The 13516-nt window shown below is 39.8% G+C and overlaps 1 protein-coding gene across 2 annotated transcripts in view; it reads left to right on the forward strand.

The window, feature by feature from the left end:
* LOC132145700 (retinoic acid receptor beta-like) overlaps positions 1-13516 on the forward strand; it is a 266819-nt gene that overhangs the window by 197336 nt on the left and 55967 nt on the right. For both annotated transcript variants that reach the window (XM_059556909.1, XM_059556911.1), the window contains one exon: positions 13008-13149. In XM_059556909.1, coding sequence (XP_059412892.1) covers positions 13008-13149 — 142 coding nt within the window. The remainder of the gene's footprint in view (positions 1-13007; positions 13150-13516) is intronic.

Consider the following 13516-nt stretch of genomic DNA (forward strand, 5'->3'; position numbering starts at 1 on the left):
GCGGTAAGGAACCAAAACTCCATCGGTGACAAAATGGAGAAAAACCCTTGGGAGAAACAAGGCTCAGTTGGGGGGCCAGTTCTCATTTGGCCAGATGAAACCAGCAGTTCAACTCCAGACTGCAGCAAATTCACATTGTGCAGAGGACTCAACTGGTTCCTGACCAGGATCAAGAGATGGCTCTAGCCTCTGACCAGATCCAAGAGTCCACCCCAGAATGCTCTCCAGAGTCCACCCCAGAATGCTTTCCAGAGCTCAACAGGGAGCCCACTCACATTAAGTCAAGTCAAGTCACCTTTATTTATATAGCGCTTTAAACAAAATACATTGCGTCAAAGCAACTGAACAACATTCATTAGGAAAACAGTGTGTCAATAATGCAAAATGACAGTTAAAGGCAGTTCATCATTGATTTCAGTGATGTCATCTCTGTTCAGTTAAATAGTGTCTGTGCATTAATATGCAATCAAGTCAACGATATCGCTGTAGATGAAGTGACCCCAACTAAGCAAGCCAGAGGCAACAGCAGAAAGGAACCGAAACTCCATCGGTGACAGAATGGAGAAAAAAACCTTGGGAGAAACCAGGCTCAGTTGGGAGGGCCAGTTCTCTTCTGACCAGACGAAACCAGTAGTTCAATTCCAGGCTGCAGCAAAGTCAGATGCAGAAGAATCATCCGTTTCCTGTGGTCTTGTCCTGGAGGTCTTCTGAGACAAGGTCTTTACAGGGGATCTGTATCTGGGGCTCTAGTTGTCCTGGTCTACGCTGTCTTTCAGGGCAGTAGAGGTCCTTTCTAGGTGCTGATCCTCCATCTGGTCTGGATACGTACTGGATCCGGGTGACTGCAGTGACCCTCTGATCTGGATACAGACTGGATCTGGTGGCTACGGTGACCTCGGAATAAGAGAGAAACAGACAAATATTAGCGTAGATGCCATTCTTCTAATGATGTAGCAAGTACATAGGGTGTTGTGTGAAGTGTTCCCGGTTCCGGTTTATCTCTAATAGTATCGATTTTAGAAGTAAAGTAGTTCATAAAGTCATTACTACTGTGGTGTTGGGTAATGTCAACACTTGTTGAGGCTTTATTTTTTGTTAATTTAACCACTGTATTGAATAAATACCGTGGGTTATGTTTTTTTTCTTCTGAAAGAGAAGAAAAGTAATCGGATCTAGCAGTTTTTAATGCTTTTCTGTAGGATAGGTTACTTTCCAGCCAAGCAAGAAACGAAATACCTCTAGTTTTGTTTTCCACAAGCTGCACTCCATTTTTCGGGCTGCTCTCTTTAGGGTGCGAGTATGCTCATTATACCATGGTGTCAAACTGTTTTCCTTAACCTTCCTGAAGCGTAGAGAAGCAACTTTATTTAAAGTGCTAGAAAAGAGCGTACATAGTTTAAGTTACATCATCAAGTTGTTCTGAGGTTTTGGATATGCTAAGGAATTTGGATACATCAGGAAGATAACTTAAAAAGCAGTCTTTTGTGGTAGAAGTGATGGTTCTTCCATACTTGTAACAAGAAGTAGAATTTACAATTTTGGCTATATGAAGTTTGCACAAAACTAAATAATGATCTGAGATATCATCACTTGGCTGCATAATTTCAACACTATCAACATCAATTCCATGTGACAGTATTAAATCTAGAGTATGATTTCGACAATGAGTAGGTCCTGAAACGTGTTGTCTGACCCCAATAGAGTTCAGAATGTCTATAAATGCTTATACCAATGCATCTTTTTCATTATCAACATGGATATTAAAATCACCAACTATTAAAACTTTATCTGCAGCCAGAACTAACTCGGATGTAAATCACCAAACTCTTTAATAAAGTCTGTATGGTGCCCTGGTGGCCTCTATACAGTAGCCAGTACAAACATAACAGGGGATTTATCATTAACATTTGTTTCTCTGGATAATGTTATATGAAGCACCATTACTTCAAACGAGTTATACCTGAAGCCTGCCCTCTGAGAAATCCTGAAAACGTTGTTATAAATTGAAGCAACACCTCCCCCTTTGCCTTTTAGACGCAGCTCATGTTTATAACAGTAATCTTTGGGGGTGGACTCATTTAAAATAATGTAATCATCAGGTTTTAGCCAGGTTTCTGTCAAACAGAGCACATCCATATCATGATCAGTGATCATATTATTTACAAAAAGAGTTTTCGTAGAAAGGGATCTGATATTCAATAAGCCAAGCTTTATCATTTGTTTATCCATATTGCATCTGTTTTTTATTTGTTGAACCTCAATTAAATTGTTAATCTTAACTTGGTTTGGACGTTTTTTGTATTTTCTAGTTCGGGGAACAGACACAGTCTCTATAGTGTGATATCTAGGTGAAAGAGTCTCTATGTGCTGAGAATTAGCTGACCTCTGTGACGTGAGGCAGCTAGCAGAAGGTCGGTTTAGCCAGTCTGTCTGCTTCCTGACCTGGGCCCCAGTTAGTCAAGTATAAACACTAAGACTATTTGCCATATTTCTAGAGAGAAGAGTGGCGCCACCCCAGGAGGGATGAAGACCATCTCTTTACAACAGGTCAGGTCTGCCCCAAAAGCTCGTCCAATTGTCTATGAAATCTATGTTATTCTGTGGGCACCACTTAGACCTCCAGCCATTGAGTGATGACAATCTGCTATGCATCTCGTCACCCCGGTAAGCATGGAGGGGACCAGAGCATATTACAGTGTCTGACATCGTGCTTGCAAGTTCACACACCTCTTGAATGTTATTTTTAGTGATCTCCGACTGGTGAAGTCGAACATCATTAGCGCCGGCATGAATAACAATCTTACTGTATTTACGTTTAGCATTAGCCAGCACTTTTAAATTTGCCAAGATGTCAGGTGCTCTGGCTCCCGGTAAACATTTGACTATGGTGGCTGGTGTCTCTATATTCACGCTCCGTACAATAGAATCACCAATAACTAGAGCACTTTCATCAGGTTTCTAAGTGGGTGCATCACTGGGTGGGGAGAACCTGTTTAATGTTTTGATCGGAACAGAAGAGCGGTGTTTTGACCCATGACTACGCTGCCTCACTGTCACCCAGTTGCCCAGCTGCAGGGGCTCTGTTGCCGGAACCGAACAATGTACAGGAATCCCTGAGCTAGACGCATCCAAAGCCGTATCTAGAGCCCTAACATTCTTACTGTCCCCAATTAAAGTTTGGATGCGTGTCTCTAATTCTGAAATCTTCTCTGTCAGCCTAACTATTTCCCTGAATTTATCACATGTGAATCCCTCATCTGCAACAGAGATAGATAAACTGTACATGTGGCAAGAGGTGCAAATAACAATAGCAGGAAAAGCCATTACTCACTGTGCTTGATAAAATATTCTTACTGCGGTTGTTTGATGAACTTGTGAAAAACTGGAGCGAGAGAGAGGAGAGGAGAAAAGAAAACAGCGATAGGTTCGAATGAAAACGCTAATGACAAGCTAACGAGTGCTAACGCTTTGCAGGTGTACTGCACTCACGGATAGCTCTGCTCTCCTCAGAGTTACAAATGATCTGCTTTTATCATATGATCGTGGGTGTATCTCTCTATTAGTTTTATTGGATCTTAGTGCTGCATTTGACACAATTGACCACAACATTCTTTTGCATAGACTTGAACACTTTGTTGGCATTAATGAAAGTGCATTAGCATGGTTTAAATCGTACTTATATGACTGCCATCAGTTCGTAGCAGTGAATGAAGATGTATCATATCGATCACAAGTGCAGTATGGAGTACCTCAAGGCTCAGTACTAGGGTCGCATCTCTTCACGCTTTATATGTTACCCTTGGGAGATATCACCAGGAAACATGGTGTTAGCTTTCACTGTTAAGCTGATGATACTCAGCTCTATATTTCTTCGCGGCCCGGTGAAACACACCAATTTGAAAAACTAATGGAATGCATAGTTGATATAAAAAACTGGATGACGAGTAATTTCTTACTGCTAAATTCTGAAAAAACAGAGGTGTTAATTATAGGACCTAAAAACTCTGCTTGTAATAACCTAGAACACTGTCTAAGACTTGATGGTTGCTCTGTCAAATCTTCGTCATCAGTTAGAAACCTAGGTGTGCTATTTGATTGCAATCTTTCCTTAGAAAGCCACATTTCTAGGATTTGTAAAACTGCATTTTTCCATCTCAAAATATATTTAAATTACGGCCTATGCTCTCAATGTCAAATGCAGAAATGTTAATCCATGCATTTATGACCTCAAGGTTAGATTATTGTAATGCTTTATTGGGTGGTTGTTCTGCACGCTTAGTAAACAAACTACAGCTAGTCCAAAATGCAGCAGCAAGAGTTCTTACTAGAACCAGGAAGTATGACCATATTAGCCCGGTCCTGTCAACACTGCACTGGCTCCCTATCAAACATCGTATAGATTTTAAAATATTGCTTATTACTTATAAAGCCCTGAATGGTTTAGCACCTCAGTATTTGAATGAGCTCCTTTTACATTATAATCCTCTACGTCCGCTACGTTCTCAAAACTCAGGCAATTTGATTATACCTAGAATATCAAAATCAACTGCGGGTGGCAGATCCTTTTCCTATTTGGTGCCTAAACTCTGGAATAACCTACCTAACATTGTTCGGGAGGCAGACACACTCTTGCAGTTTAAATCTAGATTAAAGACCCATCTCTTTAACCTGGCTTACACATAACATACTAATATGCTTTTAATATCCAAATCCGTTAAAGAATTTAAGGCTGCATAAATTAGGTAAACCGGAACCGGGAACACTTCCCATAACACCCTATGTACTTGCTACATCATTAGAAAAATGGCATCTACGCTAATATTTGTCTGTTTCTCTCTTATTCTGAGGTCACCGTAGCCACCAGATCCAGTCTGTGTCCAGATCAGAGGGTCACTGCAGTAACCCGGATCCAGTACGTATCCAGACCAGATGGTGGATCAGCACCTAGAAAGGACCTCTACATCCCTGAAAGACAGCGGAGACCAGAACAACTAGAGCCCCAGATACAGATCCCCTGTAAAGACCTTGTCTCAGAGGACCACCAGGACAAGACCACAGGAAACAGATGATTCTTCTGCACAATCTGACTTTGCTGCAGCCTGGAATTGAACTACTGGTTTCATCTGGTCAGAGGAGAACTGGCCCCCCAACTGAGCCTGGTTTCTCCCAAGGTTTTTATCACCATTTTGTCACCGATGGAGTTTCGGTTCCTTGCCGCTGTCGCCTCTGACTTGCTTAGTTGGGGTCACTTCATCTACAGCGATATCGTTGACTTGATTGCAAATAAATGCACAGACACTATTTAACTGAACAGAGATGAGATCACTGAATTCAATGAAGAACTGCCTTTAACTATCATTTTGCATTATTGACACACTGTTTTCCTAATGAATGTTGTTCAGTTGCTTTGACGCAATGTATTTTGTTTAAAGCGCTATATAAATAAAGGTGACTTGACTTGACTATTGTATGTTTACATGGCATTTTAAATCATGGCGAGTGAGGGCATTTTCGTATGCCTCTGGCCAATCAATGTCTAACGTTACTTATGTAACGGCTAGTACCAGTTGTACTGGTTAGACCCTGGCAGTCTGGTACTAAAACACCCAAAAGTGGGTAATTCCACAAATAGTTCTGGTAACTATGAAAAGGTTCCTGCGGTGCGAAAGGCCCTAATGTCAGCACAGGCAGGTAGTCCCAGTCACCGCAGTCAGGGAGTCTCAGATGGCTTTTACATTGGGTTTGTTTCCTGTGGTCCGAGCCCGAGCGCGATTGTTCCCGGCGCCGCCCACAGCGTTGATCTGCTTTCACACTCAATAGTTGTATCGAACCCAGGTGCGTTTGCAGTCACCTTGCAGTCATCGCAAACGCACATGGAAAACGTATGGAGAGCACAAGGCAAATGGCCATAGTTGTTATTTTGGTGCTATTATGCACAGTATAATAATTTATTTTTATTATTTAAATTATTTAATTTTAATTCATTTCATTTTGACTTTATAGGAGTGTGTGGAATCAACCTCGGCTCTCTCGTGTGTTGAGGAAACAATGATATCGACAGTGTTACGCAAGCGCGGGATACTTTACTTCCTTAACAAGTGTGCAACAAGTGTGTACCTTCTCAAGGTAGTCTCGGGTTCGGTACCCCAGTGCGCACCAGGGTCCGATGACAACGTTCACAATAGCGATTTTTCATGCGAACCGTGCTCCGTTCCGCACTAAACTGCCAGTGTGAAAGCCCTCTCAGTCACCACTGCCACCCCAGTAACCACAGTCATCAGCACCAGCGTACACCAGATCCCAATCACCTGACTAATTGCCCGCACCTGCCTCAGCTTGTTAAGCTCCCTATATTACCGCACTCTCCACACTGCCTAATCGTCTGGTCTACAGTTCTGAACTAAGCCTGACTCCTTACCTTGCTACTTACCTGTGTTTACTCACACTTAGATGCTACTTCGCTACTTTTCAGACTGATTTGTTTTTCGTACACTGTAGCAACACACAAACAAACCTCTTAGCACTGCTCTGGCAATGATTCAAAACAGTTGAGAATTTTTCACCACTCATATTTTCATTTTTTATTGAACATGAAAATAGGTTCAAATTTAATTGTTTATTTTCGTGTATCTCAAGTTTTTTGTGTTTTTTGTTTTTTTCTCAGTGTCTCTCTCTCTCCGTCTCTGGTCTCCTGTGTCCTCTCTATTTTCATTACCCATGATAAGATGTCTGTGCGATTAGGAGTGAAATGTGATCCTGGCCTGGGCCCGTACTGAATGGTCAGACAACACAAAACACCAGAGCAAGCGGGACAGAATGGAGAAGAGAAGTGGGGTGGGGTAGGAGGTAAATTATTGATGAGCGGCACTTTCATTTTTTAATCTGTAAATGAGAAGCCCAGACACACTATCTGTATCCCATTAAGATAACAAGATGTAAGATAATGATCCTAGTTAAGACACAGTTTAGATTGAGAGAGCTCCCCAATTTTTGTTAGCGGCTCTTGTTAAGGATGGATAAACCATGTGAAGTGAACCAGCACTTATCTCCATATCACTACAGAGAGCTGGACAATCATCAATGATCCTCTCAAACACAGACAGATCTGGCATTATCTTGTCCATTAATCTATGCCGTTTACATGCCACCTGTTGTAAGTCATCTGAGAACAGAAAAGTCTACAGAAGGAACCTCAGCCAGATGAGCAGCCAGTTATCAAAGAAGCAGGTCACACAGTTCAACATAATCTGACATCCTATCTACAGCAAGAGGATCCCTGTAGCCTTGAAGGATTAGTATAGTATTTATTTATTTATTTTTACAGTACACACCTTTTTTCATTCAATTCAGTTTGGACTTTAGAACCAAGTAAAATATTTTCTGAGTGGCATAGATTCAGCATCACAATTAAAAACTGTTGTCAAAGAGTCATCCCAGTATTTTATCGATCTATATTGAGATATTTTAAATTATCTTGATTCATCAAAAAAAAAGCAGGAAAGAAAGAAAATTGGTTACTATTGTAACTTCCATTCCCTGATTGAGGGAATGAGACATTGTGTCAATGCAGTGACACTGGAGGTTGCCCTTAGTTATAATACACCACTGATAATTATGAAAATGATAATTGGTGAATGGAATTGCATGCCACTCCCCTAGACATATGGGTATAAAAGGAGGCAGCTTGCTCCACTCGTTCAGGTGAGAAGCCCCCAGTGGGTAGTTCAGTGTTGTTGAAGGAGGTTTCATTCAAACCCCCATTTCAGCACTGGTCTTAAATACATTATATCTGAAAAAAAACTCTAGAAATGGGCCGGTAAAACTGTGGAAAAGTGGATGTGTAGTAGGTGTGAAGAAGGGAGAACACGTCCAATAAAACCCAGACCTACAACACATTCATTATACAGACAAATGAATATTAAAATATCTTTAAAACAGAAAGAATGAAGGCAGTTACTTTCTGTTTACACTTCTTTGAATCTATGATCTATGTATCATTGTTTGCGGTGTATCACAATAATCCATTGTGTTATTGCTTTCATGATCAGATGTACCTATTTGTACGTCTTTTATCTGAAGAAAACATTGTATGTGTGCATTCATGTTCAGAACACAAGAGAATATGAAATATGTTCACATAAAATGGAAACACTTGCTCTGGTCCAGATTTAATCTATGATCCAGGCAGCAAGTGTTGTTAAACTCATCACAGTGTTCAGCACCGAAACTGCTCTCTCTTGCACGCCCCACGTGTTGTTAAATATTAAATATTGTAACGGTCATGTTTACAGAGATGAACTGACGGCACAGAAGCTCTTTCATGAGATCTGAATTCTTTGCTGTAAGGTGACCTCATGCATAATACAGCGCAGTGATTGGCTCATAAGAGTTCATTCTCATGAATAATACTGAGAAAAGCTCAGAAAACTGATGACATCCACGGCAGCCAATCAACACTGCAAATGAACGCATATATGTCACTTTTCATGACAATAGTTCAATTTTGCTTTTTGAACTGGAAGAATGACATTGCCCCAAAAAATAAAAAAATAACCACGTTTACCTTGATAATAGACAAAATTAGTGAAAATGTTTTCCCTGATGTGCAATCTGCTTATATATGCTAACACTCAGAATCAGAATGAGCTTTATTGCCAGGTATGTTCACACATACGAGGAATTTGTTTTCGTGACAGAAGCTCCGCAGTGCAACATAATGACAGTGACAGAACAAAAAAAGACACAAAATGGAATAAAAAAATTAAAAAAGACAAATACAGTTTACCCTTGCATCACTCAAGAGTAAACTGCCTTTATCATTGGAAAACTCAGTTGGCAGAAACGAGCATGCTGAGGAATAGGATGGTATCACAGTAGGGCCAGGATTGTCAGCAACTGAGGAGGCTTTCTCCTTATAAAAAGGAAGAAAGTCAGAACTGCAACATTTTGATGGCCATTCTCTCACAGTGATCATATATACTAACCAACAGAGGTGTTTGGGGCCCACAAGGGCAACCCCCTTGCATCACAACATCGAATTAATGTTGAGTGACTAGGGAACATATTTTACTCAGCCTTAGTTGCCACAGCATTGCTGCATGGCTGCTCTGCTATTGTGGCTGGTTGCTACTTAATTGTTTACAGGTTCAAGTCAAAAGAGTCCACCCAAATAATATTCTACCCCTTTGAGGTATCATTAATGTACAGTATGTAGCACAAGTGGTCCAAGATTAATTGAATACTGAAGGTTAGGGTTTAAAAATTATATAAGCAAAAGTAATAGTCAGCGTTGGGAAGGTTATACTTGGAAAATGTAATAGGTTACAGATTACAAAATGTAGAGTAAATATCTCAGTTACTTTATTAATGTAACTGATTACATTAGATTACTTTTTGATCTTCTAAAAAAAAAATCTTTGATTTTCTAAATTTGTAACAAATGTTTTCAATTGTATTTCAGGGTTAACATTACAGTAGTATTAAAAAAAATGTGTAAATTATAATTAAATGACATAGTTCCATTAAATGTAACTAGTTAAACATAGTGTAAGTAATTAGTAATATAAATAGTGACACATGCCTTAACAAACAATATTTACTGTAGGCTCAATATGAATTCTAAAAAAAAAAAAAAGTCTATTATCTTATGCAGTTTTTTCTCTCAGTTAAATCTGACACAAATACATGCTCACCAGCACATTTTCTTTTTTTCATGGGCAGTGCAACATGCACAGACTGTTTAACCTTAGAAACCAACTGACTGCACAGGGGCAAAGTCACAGCAGCCTTGGACTCAGCATGCCATCTGAACATCACAATAAACAACCAATTATCTCATCCATCAATGAGATACATATCCATGCAAGGGAATGCTTTGAGCTGACATCACCATAAATAACTGATTCTCTTAGCCTGCTTAATAATGCAGAGAGATGGGAGATTACTGTATGTCAGTGTTTCTATATGAAGTAAAGCAGGGGACCCCTGTAGCATTGGAATGAGTAATCTTCAAGCGATATTCTCCAGTTTAATATATTACCCATCGTGCTTTCTACCCTAATGAATATGCTAGGCCTCATCATTAAGGCAAATGGAAATTCTATCTTGCGTAGAAGCACTCACATGCATACACATCAACTGCAAGGATTGTGCACACTCTCATGACTGCAGAGCAGCAACAAATTCATTTTCACTAAAATCTTTAAATTATTTAATTATTTTGTATTTTTTTTAATTCTATAGGTTATGTTTTTATTGTGTCAAGGCCAATAAGAGGGACCTGCTACAAATTGCTGTGCCAAAATTATGTAAACATTTTTAAATTGTTATTTTTAAAAGCATTGTTTTTGCTGCAGCTAGTCTAAAACTTATCAGATAAGAAAGGTGTTCTTCAACAAATAGGTCATCATTTATTCGCCTTCATGCCTTTCTTATTATTTATACTTTTATTTCCTCTATGAAACACAAGGAAGATATTTTATGAATATTTTAGGTATTTTTATCCATATGGTAATTGTCAATGTAGTCCAAAAGTTTTAAATTTCCAAATGTGGAGTAAACAGGGCTTTAACAGGGCGAAACCTCGTCACTCCCCCCGCCTCCACTCAGATTGACGCGCGCGCACAGCCTGGAGGAGACAGATCTCCGCTTATCTGCAAAGCAAGGGTAAACACATAACTGTTTGAATAGTACAGCATTTTCTTAACTCAAACACTATATCTGTAAAAGCTAATGTCTTTGTGTGTTTGAAGACTGGAGAAGTAAGTTTTTTGCCATCTAGCCTATATACTTTTGTACGTTTTGAATATCCTGTGCATAAGCGCTTTATCGTTTATATCATGAGACATTGGCCAAGTTTACTAAACAACAAGAAAAACGAAGCGCCCATATAGCAACAATAAACGTTATATAGCCTGTAAAAGGTGATGATAGCATATAATGCGCTGCACTTGCCTCAGATGCGGACAAAACACAGATCTCCTCATTCGCCTTGTTAACTCAATTTGAGCTTGTTTTTCATATAGCTTAATGTTAATTGCACGTGTCTTATACAACACAAACACTGACGACACAGTGTTGTTTAATATTTGATTCCCCCCTATTTGATTGCAACTGATGCACGCTCTTAAAATCACTTAAACTGGTCCAGCAATGTCATTGCGCGAATGTTCCGTTACCTCTCCCTCCTGTAATCACATGCCGGATCCGTTACCCCGCTTTGTTCCGGGACCTCGCAATTTACAAATTAAGCACTGGGAGTAAAGTATCATAAAAGCAATCGACTTGTTTAGCCTGGATGTTCTGAAGTGATAAATGACCTGTTGAATCTGGTAACTTTACTAGATCCCATAAGTACATAGTTTTTTTTCTTTCTTTCTTTTTTCATGACAACTCTCGGAGGGATTGGCATGATAATGAGCATGACAAAGTTAATGTATTTGGTCTTGGCAGAATAGAACTTACTACTGCCAATACATCCACAACATGCTACTGTGAGCACGTAAGAAATATTGCCGCTGCAAATATAACATACATTAAATAACCCCCATACAGCAAACATGAATCACCTCATAGCAGATCTATACAGGCGGAGCTGGGGAAGGTGGATGGTTATTTGTCTGATATCCAGGATTGTCAGCCAAAAGGTTGACAGAGGAAGCCAGGAAAGAGTTGAAAGTAAGAGACAAAACAATTCATAAGTTGAAAGCTACCACCAATGTAAAATATTTTACATTATGAGACCTGCGCTGTTAAAAAGATCAACTGTGTTGTTAACCACTGTATGCTGAATAGTGATGTCCGATTCGTGAACGAATCGTTCAATTTAACCGGCTCTTCTTAGTGAACCGGTTGAACCAGTTCACCAAATCGAACTGAATCGTTTGAAACAGTTCACGTCTCCAATAAGCATTAATCCACAAATTACTTAAGATGTTAACTTTTTTAACGTGACTGACACTCCCTCTGAGTCAGAATAAACCAATATCCTGGAGTAATTCATTTACTCAAACAGTACACTGACTGAACTGCTGTGTAGACTGAACTGAAGATGAACACCGAGCCGAGCCAGATAACGAATGAACATGCCCACTGCTGGAGCAGTTCTCGTTCTCGAGTCAAGAGCCGGTTGCATCGGTTTCGGATCACCAGTACACTGAACTGAGAATCGTTTCAGTCGGACGCGTCCGATTTGAGAACCGATGAGCTGATTCTCGTTCTCGAGTCAAGAACCGGTTGCATCGATTTTCGGATCACCAGTACACTGAACCGAAAACCGTTTCTTGTGTGATAAAAGTGTGATAAAAGATCTATGTACATTTTTATTATTATTATTATTTATTTTTTTTAAGATGAATGTTTCTAATCTGTATATTGTAGATTATGTATAGGCCAGAGGGGGTTTCAGGGAAGTTGGACAATAATTAAGAACTCTAAAGACTGTTTAATAGGAATAGGAATAAGGGAATAATAGGAATAAGGGATGATTTATGAAATGTGTGTACTGTATTTATAGTTAATGATGACACATTCACAAATTGAGTTTGTAGTAAACAGAACATGAACACGAGTAGAGCAGCTGATTATACTGAACTGCAGCACGTGCCGGTTAGAGTGATTCTCGTTCTCGAGTCAAGAACCGGTTGCATCGGTTTTCGGATCATCAGTACACTGAACCAAAACCGTTTCTTTCGGACGTGTCCGTTTTGAGAACAGAGGAGCTGATGATACTGCGCATGCGTGATTCAGCGTGAAGCCGACTGACTCACACCGCGTCTGAACCGAACTGATTCTTTTGGTATTTGATGCTGAACTGATTCTGTGCTAATGTTATGAGCGCGGGTAAACCGAGGGCTTGAATGAAGGGGCAATCTGGCGAAACGTAAGTTCATTTAATAACAAAAATGCTGGTGTGCATCCTAACTAGCTTCCTTAATTAACCAGCTTTTCAAAAGTGGAGACCCATAACAAGTTCTAGATTGCAAAATCAAGATTATCTCTCTCCACAGGGTTTTTTCCGCCGAAGTATCCAGAAGAACATGGTGTACACATGCCACAGGGAGAAGAACTGCATTATCAACAAGGTGACTCGGAATCGCTGTCAGTACTGCCGGCTGCAGAAGTGCTTCGCTGTGGGAATGTCCAAAGAGTGTGAGTGTTAAAAACCTTCAGCCTACACACATATACACCTCAGGTAAGGATTTTGTCCCATGAACAGATACATCTTTACACATCTATCTGTCAGCTTTTAAAGGAATAGTTCACCCAAAACTGAAAATTCTGTCATTTATTACTTACCCTCATGTTGTTCCAAACCTGTAAGCCCTTTGTTAATTTTCAGAACATAAATTAAGATATGTTTGATGAAATCCAAGAGATTTCTGACCTTCCATAGACAGCAACGCAACTGAAATGCTACTTTCGTGAACATGCGTCAAAGACATGGAAGAGAAGAAATTTTTGAATAAAGTCGTTAAATAGAGTTGAGATGTGTTGATAGCCATATTTAGAGCACTGT

This window comes from Carassius carassius, chromosome 8 (assembly GCF_963082965.1).
Source record: "Carassius carassius chromosome 8, fCarCar2.1, whole genome shotgun sequence".
Lineage (NCBI taxonomy): Eukaryota > Metazoa > Chordata > Actinopteri > Cypriniformes > Cyprinidae > Carassius > Carassius carassius.